Source organism: Mobula hypostoma, chromosome 1, assembly GCF_963921235.1.
Source record: "Mobula hypostoma chromosome 1, sMobHyp1.1, whole genome shotgun sequence".
Classification (NCBI taxonomy): domain Eukaryota; kingdom Metazoa; phylum Chordata; class Chondrichthyes; order Myliobatiformes; family Myliobatidae; genus Mobula; species Mobula hypostoma.
Window position 1 is genome coordinate 19,961,129 of NC_086097.1, and position 25,090 is coordinate 19,986,218.

The following is a 25,090-nucleotide window of genomic DNA, read 5'->3' on the forward strand; positions in this document are numbered from 1 at the left end:
CTCTGGTCACCTCGTTATACAAAGGATGGACAAGTTTTTAGAGAAGGTGCAGAGGAGATTTACTAGGATGCTGCCTGGACTTGAGAGTATGTCTTATGAGGATAGCTTGAGTGAGATAGGACTTTCCTCTTTTGAGCAAAGAAAGATGAAAGGTGATTTGACAGAGGTATACAAGATGATAAGAGGCATAGATCAAGTGGATAGCCAGAGACTTTTTCCCCGGGCAGAAATGGCTAATACCAGGGGATATAATTTTAAGGAGATTGGAGGAAAGAATTTGTTTTTATACACAAAGTTGAATGGTGGTGGTAGAGGTAAATATATAAGGAGCATTTAATTGCCTCTTAGATAGACAACTTAATAGGAGTGAACTGAAGAGCTACGTAGGAGGGAAGGGTTAGACAGATCTTAGAGTAGGTTAAAAGGTCAGCACAAGATTGTGGGCTGAAGGTCCGTACTGTGCTGTAGTGTTCTATGTTCTAAATAGTACAGATTTCTGTATTGCTGAACAGAGTGAGTACACAATGTGGGTATGTATGTTTCTACATACTTGTGATAAATAAATGAGTTGAAACAGTATGCAAGACAAGTTTTCTACTATATCTTGGTACATGTGACAATAATAAACCAATACCAAAGCAAAGATTCAATTTTTTTTCTTGTTGACTGCTTAATGTCCTGCTGATGCCTACAATGATACAGCATGGCTATAGTTTCTGCTATGTGCACGGTTATTTTGCCACCATCTTTTTGCCACAAGCCTCAATGAATGAGAGGGGTGCATGTTAGCTAGCAAGTCCACACCCCTAAAAAAAAATTCTCCAAGATATTGCAATGTCAAAAGATTAGCAATCCTGAAATTCTTCTGGACATCACCTGCACTCAGAGGAATGAGTGGCGAATAACAAAGAGAAATCCTTGCAGCTCCTGTCTATTTTGGGATAATTATCATCTGTATTGCTAGAATTCTCCCTAAATGAATTCAGAAAATGAAAGGGCTAATTTTCAAATGCAGAACAGTCACTAATTTCTCCCTCCATGTCTTGAAATGAAATCAAAAATGCTTTGTTCATAAATCTGCAATTATAAATTTGGACTTTCTAACACTGGAACTTCTTGCATTCAGACTGACAGCAAAGTAGAATTAGTGTCTGAACTCTCAGAGTGAACTTACTGGTTAACGTGAACTCCTCTCAACGGGAGGAGAGTGGCTAAAAAATGGTGTCAAAATATCTTTGTCATCACTAAATTGATTGAACTGTTAGAAGTGAAGGCACGAAGTATACAATATTGCAGCACACAGATCATTTAGATCTTCATATCGCTATCAATTCTTTGAAGGAGCAGTTCAAATATTAACATACCAGTCACAGAACATTATAATGCCACTACATCACATCTGCTGCTTCACATCTTTAGTGATCTGGTTCAATCCTGACCTGTGGTGCTGTTTGTGTGGAGTTTGCAGACTGTCCCAGTGGGCTTCTTCCCATGTTCCAAAGAAATGTGTGTTGGTCATTTAACTGTCCATTGTAAATTGCCCCAAGGATAGGTGTGTGGTATAATCTGGGGAGAGTTGATGAGAAGATGGATGAATAAAATGAAATTAGTGTGAATGGTTACTTAATGGCTGACATGGATTCAGTGGGCTGAAGAGCCTGTGTGTGCTGTATGACTATGAAAATACCAGATGTAATCTGTTACTTTCCTGTTTGAACCCAACACATGAACTCTTCCCTTCAACCACCCAAAAAAAGGTATCACATTGCTATTTTCTTCATCTTGCAATCACTGGAGTTATCCAGGATGATCTCCCAAGGGGTTGTCTATTGGTGGGTCCTCAAGCAGAGGAGGTGTTGATCCAGCATCCACACGTTCTGGTGCAGTATTCGCACAAGTGGTTAGTGGATGAGACATTTGGTTGTTCAGTCTCCCTTTTCGCAGCTGCTGTTTGTTCTCTGCGGCACAGTGGAAGTCACTCTAATGTAACATAGCCCCCTCTTGAACAGATTTCCTCCAGGTGTATCCATTGAGTACAATGTCTTCCTAGTTTTTAGAGGTAATATTTAATTTCTTCAAGATGATTTTGAATCCATCTTTGAAGCATTTCCATTGCCCACCAGGGGATCGCTGACCTTCCTTCAACTGGGAGTAAAAGATCTACTGGAGCAGGGGTGTTGACATGACCCATCCATTGGTGTTGGTGTTACTTTATCATGGTGGAGATGCTGTTTATGTTGGCTTCCTCCAGAATGCTGGTGTTAGTACATCTGTCCTCCTAGCTGATCCTCAAAATCTTTCAAAGGGTTCTTTGGTGATATTATTCAAGGGCTTTTAGATGTATACTGTAGGTGGTGTATGGTTCAACTCCATTCAGAGGAAGGACAACTGCTCTAAAGACCATTGCACTACTCAGGACATGGTTGATCTGAGTCGATATCTGCTTTTGAGGAGAGAATGCGGCCAAGGTAGGGAAAGTAGTCCACATTTTCAAGGGCGATATCATCAACTTTTATGGAAGACTGGATAAATGGCTGGTTGGGTGGTGATTGATATAGTACCTATGTCTTGTTTATATTCAAACAAGACCCTATGTTTTATATGCATTGGCAAAGACATTCAGGATACATTGGAGTTCTTCAGAGTCTGGTACAAAGACAGTGTCATCTGTATACTGAAGCTCCATGATAGTGGTGATGCTGACTTAGTTCTTGGCCTTGATCCAGTTGAGGTTGAAAAGCTGCTGTCCATTCTATACACAACTGAGATTCCCTGTGTCATGGCCAACGAGGTGAATGATGGCAGCAATAAAAATGCCAGATAAGGTGGGCACAATGATACAGCCCTGTTTAACCAATCTTGATAGTGAAGGGTTCTGGTTCAGTGCCACTATTACTGAGTACTATGGCTGACATGCCATCAGGCAGTAGCCTCAGTATTCATAAGTACTTGTCAGGACAGCCATGTGCTGACAGCATACGCCTGAGAGCTTGGCACTCTACTGCATCAAATGGCTTTGTCAAACCTATGAAAGCCAAATACAAGGATTGCCTTTGTTCACAGTAATTTCCTGCAATTAGCATGCTGCAAAGATCATGTCTACAGTACCTCTAGATGAGCAGAAACCACACTGTGATTCAGGAAGTACTTCTTCAGCTAGTGGAAGGAGTCGGTTGACCAGGATACATGAAAGCACTATGCCTGTTGTTCACAAGAGGGAAATGCCTCTAATTGTCACAATCGGCCTCACCTCCCTGTTTGAACCCAACCTGTGAACTCTTCCCTTCACCCACCCAAAAAGGCATCTCTGCTCTTTTACCAACCACTCAATGCCACGGCTCTTTGGTAATCTTGAACTATATTATTTCACTTAGTTCATATGGGATTTTCATCATGTTCAGTAACATCTAACACAGAACAATATACCAAAGAATAAACAAAAGGAAAATCATTTTAGAAACATAGAAAACCTACAGCACAATACAGACCCTTCTGCCCACAATGCCCTCTATTTTTCTAAGTTCCATGCAACTATCCAGGAGTCTCTTAAAAGACCCTATTGTGTCCGCCTCCACCACCATTGCTGACAGCCCATTCCACACACTCACCACTCTTTACATAAAAAACTTACCCCTGACATCTCCTCTGTACCTACTTCCAAGCACCTTAAAAAAACTGTGCCCTCTCAAGACAGCCATTTCAGCCCTGGGGAAAAAGCCTCTGACTATCCACACAATCATCTTATACACCTCTATCAGGTCACCTTTCATCCTCCATCGCTCCAAGGAGAAAAGGCAGAGTTCACTCAGCCTTTTCTCATAAGGCGTGCTCCCCTATCCAAGCAACATCCTTGTAAATCTCCTCTGCCCTTTCTATAGTTTCCATATCCTTCCTGTAGTGAGGTGACCAGAACTGAACACAGTACTCCAGGTGGGATCTGACCAGGGTCCTATATAGCTGTAACATTACCTCTTGACTCAAACTCAATCCCACGGTTGATGAAGGCCAATGCACCATATGCCTTCTTAACCACAGAGTCAACCTGCGCAGCAGCTTTGAGTGTCCTATGGACTCGGACCCCAAGATCCCTCTGATCCTCCACACTGCCAAGAGTCTTACCATTAACACTATATTCTGCCATCATATTCGACCCACCAAAATGAACCACCTCACACTTATCCAGGTTGAACTCCATCTGCCACCTCTCAACCCAGTTTTGTATCCATTGATGTCCTGCTGTAACCTCTGACAGCCCTCCACACTATCCACAACACCCCCAACCTTTGTGTCATCAGCAAATTTACTAACCCATCCCTCCACGTCCTCATCCAGGTCATTTATAAAAATCACAAAGAGAAGGGGTCCCAGAACAGATCCCTGAGGCACACCACTGGTGACCAACCTCCATGCAGAATATGACCTGTCTACAACCACTCTTTGCCTTCTGTGGGCAAGCCAATTCTGGATCCACAAAGCAAGGTCCGCTTGGATCCCATGCCTCCTTACTTTCTCAGTAAGTTTTGCATGGGGTACTTTATCAAATGCCTTGCTGAAACCCATGTACACTACATCAACTGCTCTACCTGCATCAACATGTTTGGTCATATCCTCCAAAAATTATTTCATTTTCTCTAGAAATGCAGCAAATTAACAGGCTCTTCCAGCCCAATGGACCCATGCCACTAAATTACACCCATGTGACCAATTAACCTACTAACCGGTATGTCTTTGGATTGTGGGAGGAAACCCACGCAGTCACAGGAGAGAATGTACAAACACCTTACAGGAAATGAATCTGGGTGGCTGATGCTATAAAGCATTGCACTAACCCCTATGCTTTCGTGCCACCACTAAAACAAAAACTTGAGGTTATTAGTGTTTTTATCAATCTATGTAACACCTACAATAGAGAGTAGACCATGAAAAGGCTGGAATTGTGTTTCGTTTCACAGCACTGATATATATGTCACTTTCATAAAGAAGAGAATTAATCAAATGTCTTTCTTGAGAGAACATACTAATTTAACTAGAGGTAGCAAAGTAAGTGATTTTATTGTGGCCTTACTATTTCGGAGTTTATACTTTAATTCTGTATGACCATTTGAGTTGAGGGGTTATTGACAGGCAGCTTTCAAGTCCCCAGCATGAAGAGGAAAAGGTCAGCTTGTTTTCCAATCAGCTGTCAAGTGTTAGTCAATAACCAGATTCTTGCCACTGGCACCTGTCAGCAAACATGGAGGGCACTGTGTTGTACCTGTCAATAACTGACAACATCAATTGCATTGGCGTGGAGTTTCCTCAGTGGTAGAACAGTTACAGTAGCCCTTGCAAACACTTTGATTCACAGAACACTGAAGTTTTCCAAGGCAAAGGCATTCAAGAGATAAATAAAAATATGTGGGGGCAAAACCGAAATAAAACAGTGTAGAATATAAACTCAGTGGTCACTTTATTAGATACCTCATGTCCATATAGAGGGGCCACTGAGTGTATGTTTGTGGTCTTCTGCCCATCTACCTCAAGGTTCAGCGTGTTGTGTGTTCAGAGATGCTCTTCTCTACACCATTGTTGTTATGAGTGGTTATTCAAGTTACTGTCATCTAGAACCAGTCTGGCCTTTCTCCTTTGACTTCTCTCATTAACAAGGAGTTTTCACCCACAGAACTGTCACTCACTGGATATTTTGCTTTTTGCACCATTCTCTGTAAATTCTGGAGAATGTTGTGCGAAAATCCCAGGAATTTCAGCAGTTTCTGCGATACTCCATCGCATCCACGATCAAGGTCATTTAGATCACATTTCTTCCCCATATTGCTGTTTGGTCTGAACAACTGAACCTCTTGAGCATGTTTATGCATTGAGTTGCTGCCACACGATTGCCTAGTCAGATATTTGCGTTAGGGTGTAGAGGTGCATCTAATGAATGTAGTTTTACTGTTACAGAGGAAGTGGAATACAGATAGACAAATAAAGTACAAGGGCCATGATGAGTTAGATTAAGACAGTAAGATCAGTGAAGTTGTACACAGTGTGGAGGGTAGTCTTAAGTTACAAGGTGATATCGATGTGATGGTGAAATAGACTGAGAAATTACAGGTGATGCATTTTGGGAATACTAACAAGACAAAGGCATGTACCATGAATGGCAAAGCCTTAGAGAGAATCAAGTAACAAAGGGACTTTAGAGTACAAATCTATAAATTCTTGAATTTGGCAGAGCCGGTAGATAACACAGTTAGGAAGGCATAAGGGAGGCTGGCCTTCATTAGTTGGGGCAGTGAATATAAAAGGTATGGAAGTCATGCTCCAAATTTATAAAACATTGGTCAGACTTCAGCTGGAGTAATGCATGTGATTCCAGTCACCAAGGGATAGGAAAGATGTGATTGCATTGCAGAAGATACAAAGGAAATTCACCAGGTTGTTGCCTGGGATGGAGCAATTTACTAATGAGGAGAAACTGGAGAGACTAAATCAGTTTTCCAAAGAGCAGGGATAATAAATTGAGGAGTAAAGACAGGGTACATTTTTGGTAAGTTTTGCTCTTATCTAAAACTAGGGGACAGAGATTTAGATAAAGGATAATAGATTATGAGCCATAATTCCTTTCACTCAGAGGACGGCAAGTACCTTGAATCCACCGCCAGAGTGTGGTGAAAGCAGAATTGCTGACAGCATTTAAGAGAGTGTAATGAATATTTGAATCACCTAGGTATTGAAGGTTACAGACCAAGACCGTAAATGGAATTAATAAGAATTGGGTTGCCCTACAGAAGACAGCATGAACTTAATAGAGTGAATGGTCTCTTTTTCTGTCAAGATGATTTGAGGCACAGATAAACATTTATTGCATACCATGTCTCTGATGGGCTAAAGTGAAACAATGAGCAGATGACTGCGGCCTCTGTTTGTAACCTATTGCTTTTGGTAGGCTCTTTGATTTTTTTTGCTCATCACATCAAAAGTCAAAATCTATTACTCATTCCAGTTCTGCAACAGTCTCATGTCCTTTGGACTGGCCCTTTAATCTGTCCGAAAATGAAATCCCTAACTTCTAAGGCTTCTCATCCTGCGATTCCACTTGAACCCTTGACCTAAACAAAAGAGATTCCACAAATGCTAGAAATCCAGAGTTACACACCCAAAATGCTGGAGGAATTCAGCAGGTTAGGCAGAGTCTATGGAGAGGAATAAACAACCAATGTTCGGGCTGAAATATCAATTCATCAGGACAGGAGAGGAAGGTGGAAGAAGCCAGAATGTGGAGGAGGGGAAGGAGTACAAGGTGGCAGGTGATAGGTAAAGCCAGGTAAGGTGGAAAGTAGGTGGGTGGGTTGAAGTGAAAAGCTGGGAGATGATCCTCTTACTTCCCCATACTGCCTGCAAACAGCTCTTATTATTAAATCACTGATCAGTATTCTTTCCTAGTCCCGCTATCTCTATTACTCTACTCGTTCCGATGTGAAGTGCTTTGTGCATTTTATGTTATGGATGCCACAATAAACATACAGTAGATTATATTAGACCAGACTGTCCTAATGTAGGAAAATATTTAATTGAAAAGTAGTGACTACTGCTACACATCATGAAGGACAGACAAAGGCTGCCAATAAACAGTGTTATTACACAGTGTGGCAACAGCATTGATCACTGCATCGTTAGGTGGAACTAGACTACAAAAAAACATAGACTTTTCTCAGCATCAATAATTCAGAAATTTCCCGGCGAGTCCTCCTCATTGGTGCTACAACTTTGACAGAAACTTCAGATAAATGAATGAATTAGGTTTCTACTGACCTTCCAAAGATATTACATCTGACTGGAATGCATGAACCTCACAGAATGTCAACGTTTGTGATATGGAACAGAAGTAAAAAGATATCAGTTTATTTTAAATAGAGCTATCAAATATTAATCTCCATGAAGCATTACTTAATAGACATTGAGATCCAGCAGCAAATGACATGACTATTGCTCTCTACATCTGTCTCCAAGAGTGTAACTGCAGCATCAATGTATTAAAGTTTAGTTTTGTGTGAGATTATATAAAATAAATCAAACTCTAATCTCTCTACTTGCCCAGATGAGTGAAGCTCCAATACTCAAGATCAACACTATTCAGGAGAAAATATTTGAATGGCACCATATTAGCTACCATAAAAATTTACTCCTTCCATTACAGTGCACCAGGTCTATAACGTGCACTATCTAAATGTACTGCAATAAATTACCAAGTACCTTCCAAACCTCTAATCCCTACCACACAGAAGAGAGCCGAAGCGTAATTGTTTCTTACAGATGTTCCCTTTCACAAACTCTTACACAGGAGGTAGAAGCTCACCACTATCTTCTTAAAGGCTATTAGATGTGGCCACCATGTTAAACAACTTCTGCCAGTGAGCACATTGCAAAAATAAATAACAATGTGAAAATATTAAAGATAGAATAGGACTTTTTGAAGGACAAAGTCATATTTCCATTCAGTGCCATGCCAGATTTACATAATGGTTAGTAAGTGCGAAGATTTTGCATTTGTATTAGGATGGTGGATAAAGATGCAACAATAGCCTGCAAAAGGGAAATGGAATAAATGCAAAAGGAAAAATGAAGATCAAAGAAAGAGTAGAAAGCAGGAGATTAAACAAAAATAGAACATTATGGTAGAAAACAAAAAAGAATGGCAAGAAACAAACGATGGATCTGAAGGTGTAAACAGAGGCCGACAGTTGCTACTACAGTTGCTTGATTAAGGAACGTTTATGTAACAGAATATTATTCAGCAACTTCAGGTGGATTTATGAAACAAAACAAAAAATGCTGGAAACACTCAGCAGGATAGGTATCATCTATAGAAAGACAAAATTAATGTTTTAAGACCAAAATGTCTAATGAACAAGTTGTGTCAAGAGGCCAGTATTCATGCCGTATTCTTGGATGAACTGTTTCTATTTTCGTTCAGATTTAGGATATACAGCTTGACTTAGGATATACAGCTTGACATTGCTGCCCTCAGCCAAGTAGTGGATAGTGATATTATGTTGAGACTGATGACAACCTACCAAAATATTGGCAACCATAAAATCATACTTTGGCTTGCAGCCAACACTCAAGCAGACAAAGGAAATGGAAAATAAAAGTTCAGTAAAATAAAATAGTAAAACAATTAAGCCATTAGTTAGGAATGTACTGATTACATGTAAACAGTCAGTATTAAAGTTATTCAATAATGTTGTTAATTATCAACACTTCCTTACAGATTTGTCTCTTTTTAAATTTGTGCAGTGCTGTACTTTGCTTTAAGATAACTAAGAGCAATGTTAAATCATTTTGGCTAGATAGAAAAACAGGATTAACTTCACTGTAACCCAAATTGATTTTTTATCATTTGAATCCAGAGATTAGATTGCAGCCTCAAACTAACAGTTTGGTATCTGCTTTTAATAATACATATGACCCCATTTTATTTATGAGTTTCTTGTTTCCATTTTAGAGTTAGTCCAGTCAATTTTGTTCTCTAGTGCAAATTATTTGTCTCGTTATAACTTGTACACAACGGAAGAATTAAACATCTTTTGCAATCAATAAAAGAGCATTGGCCATTTCACCTGTAGTTCAGTATTAGGACTGTTTGCCAAGGCATGGAATTACAAAACGGTACAATGCCCCCCTATGCAAAGCAGGTACATTGAGTGTTAAGGTATTTCAAGCACATGATGCAGTGACTGAGAAAGCAGAGTAACAGATTTAAAAGCTGAAATCTCCACATAGTGACCTCCACCTCTTGAAATATGGTTATGGAAATAATAGCAACTGGAACTTTAGAGCAGGGTTTCCCAACCTTATTTAAAGCCATGGACCAATACCATAAAGCAAGGGGTCTGCAGAGCCCAGTTTGGGAACCCTGCTTTGGAGGGATACCAAGCTAAATGCAGGCAAATGAGACTAGCATCAACGGGCATCTTGGTTGGCATGTATGAGCTAGTCTGAAGGATCCTTTGTGTGCCCTATTACTCGATAACATTAGGAAAGGTGAAATCAACACCACAGGCCAAGAGAGTTCATGCCACATGAACACTGACTTCTCAAACTTCCGCTAATGCCCCACCTCCCCCTCGTACCCTATCCATTATTTATTTATATACACACATTCTTTTTCTCTCTCTGTCCCTCTGACTATACCCCTTGCCCATCCTCTGGGTTCCCCCCCCCTTTTTTCTCCCTAGGCCTCCTGTCCCATTATCCTCTCGTATCCCTTTTGCCAATCACCTGTCCAGCTCTTGGCTCCATCCCTCCCCCTCCTGTCTTCTCCTGTCATTTTGGATCTCCCCCACCCCCTCCCACTTTCAAATCTCTTACTAGCTCTTCTAACTATTTAGCAGTTACATTTCAAACCTCATCACCAAGATAACAGAACTTTAACACATGTAAACAACTAATTGAAAGCAGACAAGGTTGTGGCCTGGATAAATTCATCTTTTATAATTATTTATTGGAGTTCATGAACTAGTTCATGGACATTGTAAGAAGTACTTCTGTAACTGCTTGCTGTGCTTTTTAAAAAGTGTAAGTGGTCAGTTCTATATTTAAAATAATAATGGTGCAGGGTAAATTATAAATAATACATTTTTGTAAATGAATAGCATTACCTACACTGGTTGGCACATTGCAACATATCATATTACGGAAATAGATCTCTGCTAATTATAATGCTCCTGATATTCTGGTCAATGGTGAAGTAACTGCTCAGCAATACTCTCAAATAAGTGTCCTGTGGGGATTGACCCCTCCCTCCTGTGGATTTCCAAGTTCCCCAATGTTAATTACAGCACAAGTGTCAATTCTACAGCATCTCTGGCGCCCTGCAATAGTAGGCTAACCAACAGGGGGCAATCATAGTGGAAAATTCTTTGCAGGGTTTAGACTTCCAACATCTGCAATTTTTAATTTTCAGTAAAAAGCACAATTTGTAACTATGTTTTTTAAACACTTCAAAAATACATGCAAAGGTTAACATAGAAAATAAAGTATTATACACTCTTTAGAATAATAATAATCATAAAAAGTACAGAGGACCTCCATTTGTGAGGGTGAAACATAGACGTTGTGTTCTAGCTGTTGATTCGCAAGCCAGGGCGATACAACATTGGAAGAAAGCTGTTGATAATGCAGCAGGCTAACCCTCTCCACGTAGCTGATGAATCCAAAGGAAAGGCAGAGACCAAAACAGTTTGACACCAGTGGTGTCACAAGAGTTGCCAGACAGTGTTGAACTCAATGTTGGACTGTCTTAGGGACTGCATCTCCAGATTTTTCCACATGGTTTACTCCCAAAGTCTGGCCCATGAGTGGGTATAGCTGCAAGGTAGTACATTTTGAGGATTACCCCAAAAGAGGCTGCAAAACAGAATGTCCAATGGAGGTGCAGGACTCCACTGAAATTAACGTACATTCCCAAGTTTCATATTTCGGTATTTCGGAAGATAACGTTGTTTTCACAATGTAATGTGGCTATGCTGCTAGTTATGCCATTCACACAACAGCAATGTACTGTCCCCGTTTGCTTTAATAGCACTGTATTCATCTCTCACCTCTGTCAAATCCCTCCACCAATTCTGCAACCATCAAGGGAATTAATTCACACTACTGATTATTCGACCACGGTTCAATTAGGCTAGAAATTCACTAACAGCATTTTATAGGAGGGCTCTGCAATGGGTACTTAAAACTGCCCGATGCATCACCAGCACCAGTCTACCCACTGGACAAAGGCCAGCAATATCATGAAGGATCGCACCCACCTTGCTTATGGACTGGTTGTACCATTTCCATCAGAGAAGAGGTTACACAGTATCCATGCCAGCACCACTAGACTCAAAGACAGCTTTCTCCCCAAAGCCATCAAGCTGATCCACACCTTCACCCATTAACCCACCCATCTAATACCACCATTATGTCATACACATCACCTTATGAACATACTTCGCTTTATGTACATAAAATCAGTCTATACATATAACATTTGTGTTTTATAGAATTGCTTTTAGACTTTTGTTTTTTTTTGTGTCCTCTATGCTTATGATGTTTTTAAGCTGCATCGGATTCAGAGTAACAATCATTTTGCTCTCCTTTATACTCATGCACTACTGAATGACAATAAACAATCTTGAATTTGAGAAAACACAGAGCACTGGAATAAAAACAGAAAATAACAATGCATTGTTTTCTGTGCATTAATTTAATTTCAGAACCTGATGACATCAGATGAACACGAACAAATGTCTGCAGCGGAAATCAGTTATCTTGCATAAAATAGTCAGGGTTATGGTTTCCTTTCCTGAAATGTGTCCATAAAGTGATTTCCCCAAAATAAGAATGTGAAATCTTTAGACTCAAAAGCCCTTAAGAACTGACTTGCAAGGAGTAGACTAGGGTACGGAGGTATAGATGATAGTGGTTACCAGTGAGTGAACTGTGAGAAATGTTTGCCTGAATGCAGTCTAAGAGGGAGTGACTTGGAGAGCTAACCTACTAATCAGAGAGAAAGCCATCAGCAGTTTAATGAAAGAATATGTATTAACGAGAGGCGGCTCAGGGGTCATAATGTTTGATCCTACCCAAAGGAAAGTTTGGAAAGGACATTGGCTTTAACAAAGGCTGATCTCTGCATTGTTTACTGGTGGGGGATTTGAGTACTATACCCAAGAACAGACTCCAAGAGAATATTCATCAGGTTGAATTTCTGTCACCTAGTTCTTCCACAACCTGGTGAGGGCCTGTATTATTTCAATTTTAATATTGTTCCCAACACTGGTTAATTAGAAACTATAAGCCATATGATTTATGAAATAGTTTAAAAAGTTCAAACATTCGACATTTTTATCCTTAAATGAATTTACCTTTTGATAATTAAAACTTGAATTGAAGTTGTAGTCAAATTTTTTTTCCCCACATAAATACTTTTGCTTTTGTATTAATTTCTGGGTACGCTTTACTCACATACCATCTGCCATCCATTATAATTACACAGTACTACATAATGTAGTATCAGTGGTTTATTGTTCAATATTTTAAACCGTCCTTAATTTTTGTTTCATATTCTGCTTACTTTAAGCTAACAGTTGCATGCCAAAAATGTCTTCCAGCATCTATTTCAGTCTTATTTTAAAATTAAGTACTGGAGGCAGCTTTTAAAAGCCAAAGAAATCAAGCCATGCTAAGAAATAAGGTACTTAATTATGATTCAGTTGAGAGGAGCTAAATTGACTAATAGCAATCCAAAAATCATTATGAATACATCACCTTGGGGTGTCCATCACTAGGTTAAACATGATGCTAATTGGAAATGGGCTGATTAATAGCCCTCTGTCCTGTCTATTCAAATAACACTTAACAAAATAATCAGTGGTGGCTGGCCACCAATTTCCCTAAAAGGAATTAAGCCATCAGAATTAACTGATAGGAAACAAATGAAGATGACCTGTAATTACTAAACTGGTGAAGTAATTATCATATTATAGAAAATTATTCTTGATGAAAATCTTGTAAAACTGTGTCTCTAAGTCCGTTTCTTTTCAATTTCAGGCCCTTCATTTGTAACTCAGAAACACTTTTTCCTTTCATTTTAATTATTTGCCCAGAGACTCTGGAGGTATTTGCTGTCTGTGGTACTATAATTAAAAATGCAACTTGGTCAACAAACCTCTCCCTATTTTTGTTTGAAATTTAAACAAATTACAGATGCATGAGAGGGTTCAGTGGGTTACAACAACCAAGTGCATTCCCCTTACCATGACATAGGCAATCATTTTTGTAGCTTAGGATTGATTTTATGGGTGTATTGGATTTTTTTTAAGAAAAGGAAAACAACTTACACTTAATAGCATTATCTACGTGATAAACATCCAAGTGAGCTTTATAAGATTTCAGATAAAACGGAAGTGGATGTCAGTTGAAAGCTGAGTTTTATGGGGAGGCATTTTAAGAATGTCCCATGGCAGAGGTGTGGCAACTGACAGCTCATTCACTGAGAATGGATGGGAAGGAAAGGAAACAGAGGAAAGCAAGTGATGGAACTTTGATACCAGATATTTGAGAATCTGCTGGGGAGGTGGAAGCCAGGTTTTTGTAGGCTGGACTCCAGAGGCCTGTCCTGGGGTATGTGTGGTAACACTTGGGATGCCCCGTGGACACCAGAGCAAGGAGGCCTACAAACCTGACTCAGTTACACCAGTTCTATCTGGAGGAATGGAACAAAATTCCAGCAACTTGCTGTGAGAAGCTTGTGGAAGGCTACCCAAAACATTTGACCCAAGTTAAACAATTTAAAGGCAATGCTACCAAATACTAACAAAGTGTATGTAAACTTCTGACCAACTGGGAAAGTGATGAAAGAAATAAAAGCTGAAATAAATCATTCTCTCTACTATTATTCTGACATTTCACATTCTTAAAATAAAGTAGTGATCCTAACTGACCTAAGACAGGGAACGTTTTCTAGGATTAAATGTCAGGAATTGTGAAAAACTGAGCTTAAATGTGTTTGGCTAAGGTGTATGTAAACTTCTGACTTCAGCTGTATGAACCATCTACAACCACCCTTTGCCTTCCGTGGGCAAGCCAATTCTGGATCCACAAAGCAAGGTCTCCTTGGATCCCATGCCTCCTTACTTTCTGAAGGAGCCTTGCATGAGGAACCTTATCAAATGCCTTACTGAAATCCATATACACTGTATCACTGCTCTACCTTCATAAATGTGTTTTGCTACATAATGATCTGAGCTTGTCCCATCATAAAGGAATAGGCCATCTTACCCATCAGATCTGCTGTCATAGAAACATAGAAAATAGGTGCAGGAGTAGGCCATTCGGCCCTTTGAGCCTGCACCGCCATTTATTATGATCATGGCTGATCATCCAACTCAGAACCCCGCCCCAGCCTTCCCTCCATACCCCCTGACCCCTGTAGCCACAAGGGCCATATCTAACTCCCTCTTAAACATAGCCAATGAACTGGCCTCAACAGTTTGCTGTGGCAGAGAATTCCACAGATTCACCACTCTCTGTGTGAAGAAGTTTTTCCTAATCTCGGTCCTAAAAGGCTTCCCCTCTATCCTCAAACTGTGACCCCTCGTTCTGTCATTCAATAAGATCAGGGCTGACTTGATCTTAGCTCCACTTATCTGCCTTTTCCCCAGAACCCTCAATTACCCTGCCACGCAAAAGCAATTTTAAATTATGGTATGAATATAATTCACATTTATATACTAAGTGAAAGGAGCAGATTCTATATGTCAAAAGTAGTTTTTCTCACTGGAATTACATAAACGATGCAGCACAAACTAGCCTGATCTACTCAGTGTTGGTGGACTTCACTTCCTCCATTTCATTCATTCATTTTAGCTTCTCGGTATGCTATTTTCACTCCTTAATCTTACATAGGGTTGGCAGGTGGTGTAGTGGTATCAGAACTGGACTTCAAAGCAAATGGTCCCGAGTTCAAAACCGGCCAGGTCCCAACCCGGGTAGCAGCAATATCTGTGCAGAAGAAAGGCCTGGCAACCTACTTCCATGTATTGCCATGAAATGCTATGGACAACTACACCATCCATGTGGTCACCATGAGTCAACAATAACTTGATGGCTCTCAACAACATTCTTACATACCCCAGTTTCCTTTAAAAATAAAAGTTAGTTTTAAATTAGATCTGTTTTATATAATTTAGATTAGGAAAGTCTAAGTAGCTTCAATCCTAAACATTCAGTCGCTCCACCACTAGTGTACCATGGTTATACCATCTACAGAAAGTACTACAGTAACAGTCTTCCAATATCTCCTGAACTTGTAAACTCTAGCACTAAGGACAGTGACAGCAGGCCAAGAGGAGTGCCACCACCTGCAGGTTCCGTCTGCGTCACACATCATCTTCATTTGGAAGCATCTCCGTTCTTTCATTGTCACTGCAGCCAACCTTAAAGGACTGGAGTGGTACAAGACAGTTCACATATTTTCAAGAGTAATTAGTGATGGGCAATAAATGTTAATCTTGAAGGTGATACCCATGGTCTGTGGAAAATACCCTTCCTGGACAGCACTAATCAATGCCATTCAATCCTTCCAATGTAACATGATTTAAAAAAGCAACTAGAAATCTACTGACTTCATGTCATGTAATATGTAAATACTAAAATGTTATGATATTCCACCCCCACCACCACTCCAACAGGAGGGGAATATTGATTACAATTTTGTTTCTATCTTCTGGTAGATACTGAGGAAGGAACTGCACCTTCCTAAGAGATACAGTCACAGGTCATCTGTTTGTATAAAGCCACTTTGCATTTGCAATTTAAGCCGCAAAAGTCATTTTTTTTCTCTAAAGCAATTTTGAACAAGACCATTCAGAAGTATGCAGCTCCCCTTCTCATCTCCTGAGACCTTAAGGGTTAACTCCACCCACATAACAATTCAGGACTTATTGAAAGGCCATTTAATATTACTACAGATAGTGACCAGTTAAAAACCTGGTAGAATTAGAGATCACAAGCTTCTCCACTAAGCTTATGCATGATTGCTAAACTCAAAGTGGCCTTTTTTTTTTAACATAAATCTGATACAGGGCAAACTATAGCAACACACACAAAATGCTGGAGGAACTCAGCAGGCCAAGCAAAAAAGTACAGTCGACATTTCCAGCCAAAACCCTTCGGCAGGACTGGAGAAAAAAAGCTGAGGATAAGGGTTTCCCTTCCTCCACCACCAACGCTGCCCTCAATCATATCTCTTCCATTTCATGTATGCCTGCTCATGCTCCATCCTCCCGCCACGCTACCAGGGATAGGGTGCCCCTTGTCCTTACCAACCACCCCCCCCATCCTCCACGTCCAGCAGATAATTCTCCAAAACTTCTGCCATCTACAACTGGATCCCACCACCAAACACATTTTTCCCTCCTCTCCACTTTCTGCTTTCCGCAGGGATCACTCCCTATGCGGCTCCCTTGTCTATTCGTCCTTCCCTACCTATCTCCCTCCTGGCACTTATCCTTGCAAGCAGAACAAGTGCTACACCTGCCCCTACACCTCCTCCTCACTACCATTCAGAGCCCCTAGACAGTCCTTCCAGGTGAGGCGACATTTCACCTGTAAGTCTGTTTGGTCATATACTGTATTTGGTGCTCCCAGTGTGGCCTCTTGTGTATCGATAAGACCCGATGTAGATTGGGAGACCGCTTCGCCGAGCATCTATGCTCTGTCCACCAGAACAAGTGGTATCTCCCAGTGGCCACCCATTTTAATTCCACATCCCATTCCGATATGTCCATCCATGGTCTCCTCCATTGCCGGGATATGGCCACACTTAGGTTGGAGGAACAACATCTTATATTTTGTTTGGGTAACCTCCAACCTGATGGCATGAACATCGATTTCTCAAACTTCCAGTAATGCCTCCCCCTCCCTCATTCCCCTTGTCCCTCTCTCAAGTTATCTCCTTGCTCACCTATCGTCTCCCTCTAGTGCTCCTTCCATCCCCCACCCCTTTTTTCTTTCTTCCATGGCCTTCTGTCTCTTTTACCAATCTACTTCCTAGTTCTTTGCTTCATCCCTTCCCCTTCAAGTTTCACCTATTGCCTGACATTTCTCTACCTTTCAAATCTACTCCTCAGCTTTTTTTTCTCCAGTCCTGCTGAAGGATTTTGGCCTGAAATGTCGACTGTACTTTTTTCCATAGATATTGCCTGGCCTGCTGAGTTCCTCCAGCATTTTGTGCGTGTTGCTCAAATTTCCGGCATCTGCAGTTTTTCTTGTTTGTGACAGGGCAAACTACGACAATTACATTTGTCATAGTTTCTAGTAATGCCTTGAAAGCCATCTTTCACATCATATACAGTGTCTTCAATAAGGAATCTATGATAAAAAGCAGAAACATTGCACTCATGAGAATACGATTGCATTTGCCCAGCTTCTGTCTTGGTCACATTTGTGGCGAAGATATAACATTCTGTATAGGTTCCTAAAATATTTCCTTCTTCCTGAACTACAGTACCCCCTTTACCACAGTCAACAGAGCCCTTGACCACATCGCAACTCTTACCCCTTCTCCTAGAGGGGGCAGGAACACAGGTGCTTACCTTCTATCCCATCAGCCTCCACATCCAACTGATCAACTTTCACATTTCTGCCAGCTGAACTACCAGATATACAGTAGTCAGAGTAATAGAAATAGCACAGAATCAGGCCCTTCAGCCCAACGAGTCCATGTCAACCACACATCCTCCCTGCTAGTCCCAGATGCCCACTTACAGCCCATAACCTTCCAAGCCTCTCCCATCCATGTACTGTACCTATTCAAATGCTTCTTAAATGTTGCAATCGTACCTGCCTCAACAATTTCCTCTGACAGCTCATTCCAGGTACTTACGACCCTCTGTGTAAAGAAGTTACCTCCCAAATATCTTAAATCTCTCCCCTTTGTATCTGAGGTCTCTAGGGCTCCCGACCCTGGAGAAAAGACTATGACTGACCACATTATCCATAACCCTCATGATTTTAATAAGTTCTATGAGATCACCCCTCATTCTCCCCTTTCCTTTTCACGACATATGCCAGTGATATTAAAATGATTCTGATCCTAATTCTGTTCTATGTTCTATAATTACTAGTCAGAGGAAGAAATTGGGTCTAGTGCTAGCTGGCCACAAGCTGGCAATAGAGAGGCAGGAAGGTTTGGTGCCAAAAAATGGAAGGTATTGCCAAAGACAAGTATCAGAGAAAGAAAGGGTTCAACTTCATCGAGTAATTTAAAGTAGAGGATAAGATTCCTAACTTCCAATTGCTCCATCTCCAGAATTCAAGGAGTTCCTCTTGTTTCTATTGGGAACCAAATGGCTAATTTCAACCCAATTTGTAGGAAAATCATTACATAAATCATAATTATGACTCCTTGCTGGGGCTCAGCAGGCACCACTTCTAATGAAAATGGAGAGATTGATGGGATGCTGCACTATATATATGTGGCACCAATGGAAATTCACAGATTATCAATTAAACATTTTAATCAACAGAAAATTAAACAGCTACTTAGCCCCTTGTCATCAAGCCAGCTGTTATTTTACAACATACAGACAGCTCATCTGATCGTTAAAGGAATGATGCTAACATTGGATTTAATAACAAACACTCAAATGTACTTAATCCATGCAAATTGGAGGCCTGATGGGCAAAAAATCAACGAGATGCTGAAACAGCATTTAAGCATTCATCTAATGATGGTTAAATACTCAATTGTTCCCCTAAATTAATAAAATATTCAGCTCCAAATGCTAAATGTAATGATACAGGCTTACTAATTTAAAATATTGTTTTTTTAAAATTGTCCAAAAAAATAACTACTTCAGTAGATTAGTGAACCTCTTTGTAATTTAATAAATAACCCAAACCTCAATTGGATCCAAAACAGTCTGTATATTAGCTTGATGCACAAAGAAATAAGACTCAAAACTGGACTCATCCACAATATCCAAATCTCCAAGGGAAATACAGACAGAAAGGCATGTGTTTTGCCTACAGTGAAGCCATTTCCCCACAAGTTTATATATGCTGGTGAAGGGGCAAGTTAATCAGCTCAATCACGCTTAAGTAAATTAATACTTCAAACTTTTACAGTTAAGTAGCATTATAGCACCAATGCTGCAGTATCAATTCAGAGTGCTCAAGGATAAACAAGGTAGAAGTTCAGCACCTCCCCATGCAAACACACTTCTCTTAATGAGTGTTTCATCTCATCTACTTTATAATGAGAATTTGCAATTGGAAAGAGGGAAAACTTATCACCAGACCACTTACACACTTTTAAAGCCTGTAGGGAGATTGGGAGCAAATGTAAGTGTGAAATAAAGATAATGTAACAATAATATGTAAATACAGGCAGACTTTTTCCACTGAGGTTGGGTGAGAATATAGGGGGTCTTTGAGGAAGGATGAATGGCAAAATGTTTGAGGGGAACGTGAGGTTGAACTTCTTTACTCAGAGGGTGGCAAGACTGTGAAAGTAGTGGATGCGGGTTCAATTTCAATATTTAAGAGAAGTTCGGATAAGAACATGGATGGGAGAACATGGAGGACTATAGTCCAGGTGCAGGTTGATGGTCTAGGCAGACTGTGGCTCCTCCACAATCACCATCAGCACAGGTGTACCAAAAGGCTGAGTGCTTAGACCTTTGCTCTACTCACCTTATACCCAAGACTGTGAAGCTAAGCACGGCTTCAGTGCCATATTTAAGTTTGCTGATGACACCATTGTCGACACCAAATCAGCGGTGGTAACGAATCAGCAAATAGGAGGGAGATTGAAAATCCAGCTGAGTGATGCCACAATGAGGACCTTTCGTCAATGTCAGCACGACCAAAGAGCTGTTTATTGACTACAGAAGGAGGAAACTAGAGATCTGTGAGCCTGTCCTCATCAGGAAATCAAATGTTGGAGAGGGTCAGCAACATTAAATTCCTCAGCATTATCATTTCAGAGGATCTGTCCTTGGACTTGCACACAAGAGCCATTACAAAGAAGGCACAACAGTTCCTCCACTTTCTTAGAAGTTCGCAAAGATTCGAAATGTCATCTAAAACTTTGACAAAAACGTCTATAGATGTGCAGTAGTGAGTATACTGCCTGGTTGTATCATTGCCTGGTATGAAAACACAAATGCCCTTGAACAGAAAAGCCTACAAAAAGTAGTGAATACAGCCCAATACATCATGGGTAAAGCCCTCCTCATCATCCAGTACAATAAAGGTCGATAGAGTGGCTGTGGAGAGGATGTTTTTTATAGGGGGAGGGGGAAAGAGTCTAGGACCAGAGGACACAGCCTCAGAATAGAGGGGCGTCCTTTTAGAACAGAGATGAAAAGGAATTTCTTTAGCCAGAGAGTGGTGAATCTGTGGAATCCTTTGCCACAGGCAGCTGTGGAAAGTCTTTATTTATATTTAAGGCAGAGGTTGATAGATTCTTGATTGGTTAGGGCATGAAGAGATACAGGGAGGAGGCAGAAGAGGAAAATTGGATCAGCCATGATGAAATGGCAGAGCAGACTCAATGGGCCAAATAGCCTAATTCTGCTCCTTTATCTTTTGGTTTTATCTATAAGGACATGTAGCAAGAAAACAGCATCCATCATCAAGGACTCCCACCATTCAGGTCAAACTCTCTCCTTCTACTGCCATCAGGAAGAAGGGTAAAGGAACCTCTGGCCCCACACAACCAGGTTCAGTAACAGTTATTACCTTAGGCTCTTGAACCAGAGGGGATAACTTCCCTGAACTTCACTTACACCAACACTAAACTGTTCCCTTTCCCCTCATCCCTCATCACCTTGTGTTTCTCTCTCCCACCTTTTAAATCTACTCATCTTTTTTTCCTCCAGTCCTGCCATGCATCTCTGCCAGAAACATCGACTGCACTTTTTTTCATAGATGCTGCCAGGCTTGCTGAGTTCCGCCAGCATTTTGTGTGTGTTGCTTAGATTTCCAGCATCTGCAAATTTTTTCTTGTTTGTTACTGAATTGTTCCCACAACCTATGGACTCACTTTCAAGGCCTCTCTAACTCATGGCCTCAATATTTATTGCATATTTATTAATATTTGCATTAGCAGTTTGTTGTCTTCTATACTCTTCCTCTTTCATTGATCCTTTTTAGTCACCATTCTGTAGATTTGCTGAGTGTGCCCACAAGAGAACGTAGTTCAGGGTTGTACATGGTAACGCACATGCACTCTGATTATAAATTTTACCTTTGACTTTTTTTTATTATTTTGTCAATACAACAAATTTTTCTGAAGTGTTACTTACTCAATTTTTCTTGTTTATGATAGACCACATGAAGCAGAACAAATATGATTTCAGACTTGTATCACATAGGAATTTGGAGAAACAAGAAATTAACTCTTATGGAATATAATGTGTTTAAATGCAAAACAGTGCTAATGCTTTGCAATAGGTCAACTAAGCTAAAAATGTTTTGATGATTTTTGTTTGTACTCAGTGTCTGAGACTTCTTGCTTAGGTGTCCAACAACAATCAGCCAGCATTAATGGATTCCAGTTGTCCTGATACCATTTCTTCATGACAGCAATGTCTGGTGAAACCTATCACCATTCTTGTCATCGGCAATGCCTAAATTTTCAGGGAAGTCGTCTAAATGGGAATGCAGAAAATGAATCTTTAAGTGACATGTTGCACTTCATGGTTTTGTATGCTTGAAACATGTTGTCAACCAGCTGCATGTAGTTGCCAAAATAATTTTCAACAATTTTCCATGAGACTTTCTCCATTCCCACTAGAAGTTCTTTGAATTGCCTGTCAATGAAGACCTGTTTGATTTGTGGACCAACAAAAATGCCTTCCTTAATCTTGGCATTAGTTATTCTGACACAAAGTAAGAATTGATTTAACAAAAATAGGTGAATTTTTAAAATAATGGTGTTATAGGGAAATTTTGTAATTTTCATGATCAGCAGCCCCAAATCCATAAGATACACCCAAAAATATTCAGGAAGCAAAATCTTTGTTGTCCAGAATATTCAGGATACAATAGGATCTTTTAAGAGCCCCTTAGATAGGACAATGGAGTTTAGAAAAATAGAGGGTTACACACTAGGGAAGTTCTAGGCAGTTTCTACAGTAGGTTACATGGTCGGCACAGCATTGTGGGCTAAAGGGCCTGTAATGTGCTGTAGATTTCTAAGTTCAATAGGTTTCAATGAGATTCCACTTATTCTTCTAAACTCTAGCAAGTGCCGGCCCAGAGCCAAACACTCCTCATAGGTTAGCCCTTTCATTGCTGGAATCATTCTCATGAACCTCTCCAATGCCTGCACATTTTTTTCTCTTAGATAAGGGGCACAAAACTGTTCACAATACTCCAAATGTGATCTGACCAATGCCTTATAAAGCCTCAGCATTACATCCTTGCTTTTATACTCTAGTCCTCTCGAACTGAATGTTAACACTGCACTCCTTACCACCAACTCAACCTGTAAGCTAATCTTTAGAGAATCCAACACACAGACTCCCAAATCCCTATGCACCTCCGATTTCTGAATGTTCTCTCCAATTAGAAGGTAGCCTAAGCCTTTACTCCTACTACCAAAGTGTATGACCCTATATCTGCCACTTCTCTGCCCATTCTCCTAATCTAAGTCCTGCAGACTCCCTGCTTCCTCAACACTATCTGCAGGTCCACCCATCTTCCCCAGAGGATGGGGAATTTGTAGAAATCATTGCCACAGACAGTTGTGCAGGCCAAGTTATTGGGTATATTTATTTAGTTTGGAGGTTTATGAGGTCCAAAGGTGATGGGAAGGTGGCAGGAGAACGGGGATGAGGGGGATAATAAATCAGCAATGATGGAATAGCAGAGCAGGAGCAGACTTGATGGGCTGAATGGTCTAATTCTGTATGTCTTATGGTCTAAATCCTACAAGTTTCACTGAGAGGTACAACTCTGACATGATCTGGTCCACTTGGCTTCAGACCCAACCTCAAACTCCAAATCACTGTCTAGCTTGTACCTATCGCCTTCTAGATCACACACACAAAATGCTGGTGGAACACAGCCAGCCAAACAGCATCCATAGGAAGAAGTACGGTCGACGTCTCCGCCTGAGACGTCGACTGTGCTTCTTCCTATGGATACTGTCTGGCCTGTTGCATTCCACCAATATTTTGTGTGTGCTGCTTGAATTTCCAGCATCTGCAGATTTCCTCGTGTTTACCTTCTAGATTAACTCCTTCCCCTCACCCCACTTTCTTAAATCAGGCATCTTCCCCGTTCCTTTCCAGTCCTGATGAAGGACCTCAGCCTGAAACATTGACTGTTTATTCATTTCCAAAGATGTCGCTTGACCTGCCAAGTTCTTTCAGAATTTTGTGTGTTGGTCTGGATTTCCAGCAACATCTCATGTTCAAACTGCTTTCACAATTCAAGATATATAGGGATGGACAATAATCGATGTCCTTTATCAATGACATCCACACCTTATTATCCATAGATGTTCCAACCATGCAGTGTGAAATAGGAGAAAAACAGGGCAAAAAGGACACAAGATAAAAACAAACATGCTTTGGTACATCCTTGTTGCAGCAGAAGTTATCATTACAAGAAACAAAATTATTAAAATCTAAATTAGAATGAGAAGCCATACAGTAGTTAAGGTACCATCCTTTCAAAATTTCAATCAGCACATAACAGGTTAAGTAGGAATGCAGAAAAAATGCATCACCCATTATGTAGGTAAAATGCCATTTTGAAATGTTACAGTGCGTAATCTTTACTTAATGGATTTAAAGGCCATTCTATTTGGACTGATCCCGCAGAGGACAGTACAGAGGAAAAGACAGCCCCTTCCTCTCCCTTGCCACCTGTATGTGATGTTTGTGTTCAGGATTCAATTACACCATTATTGATACCTCACAAGGATATTTAAAATGCAGACGTGGAGCCTGATTTCCCATGGGCCTGCTCATCTTTATTTCAATGCCAGCGTCCCTAGGTGAATTCCTAAGGCGTCCATATTAATAGGCCTTCAGTCTGGATTCATTCATTAAACACTGTGCAAAGTTTATGATGCTATGATTATTAGCCGACAAGTCCTTGAATCTCAATTTACTTATGCAAATGCAAGTTTTCTCCTTGAATTGCCTGAAAAAATACTACAGACTGATCCAGTAAACTCAGAAGCCATAAAAGAACTAAAAGGTTTTAATTTATTGCTCCAGCTAACTACTTGCAATCTGACCCAAGAAATAAAAAGCTACTATTTGCTTCTATTAAGTACTTGCATAAGAATATAAAACAAATTTGTCAGTGTGAACCAATCATCCAGAATGTCTAAAAATTACTATGTTCAATAGTTTGGGGAATAAAGCACTTTCATTGCAAAGTAAGTATTAAGCACATATATACAACAAATATACCAGATGAATTGCACACAATAATAAGATCATGAGACATAGAAGTAGAATTAGACCATTTGGCCCATTGAGTCTACTCCACTAATCCATCATGGCCGATTTATTATCTCTCTCAACCTCAT

The 25,090-nt window shown here is 40.3% G+C and overlaps 1 protein-coding gene across 2 annotated transcripts in view; it reads right to left on the reverse strand.

The window, feature by feature from the left end:
- The window catches only part of lin52 (lin-52 DREAM MuvB core complex component), an 89,650-nt gene that overhangs the window by 3,823 nt on the left and 60,737 nt on the right, over positions 1-25,090 (reverse strand). Inside the window, exon 6 of one of the 2 annotated variants that reach the window (XM_063044260.1) lies at positions 1,463-1,566. The exons of the other annotated variant lie outside the window; for it this stretch is intronic. Within the exon in view, the coding sequence (XP_062900330.1) occupies positions 1,520-1,566 (47 nt within the window). The 3' untranslated portion in view covers positions 1,463-1,519. Of the gene's footprint in view, positions 1-1,462; positions 1,567-25,090 lie in introns of those variants that run through there. 2 annotated transcript variants of the gene reach the window in all.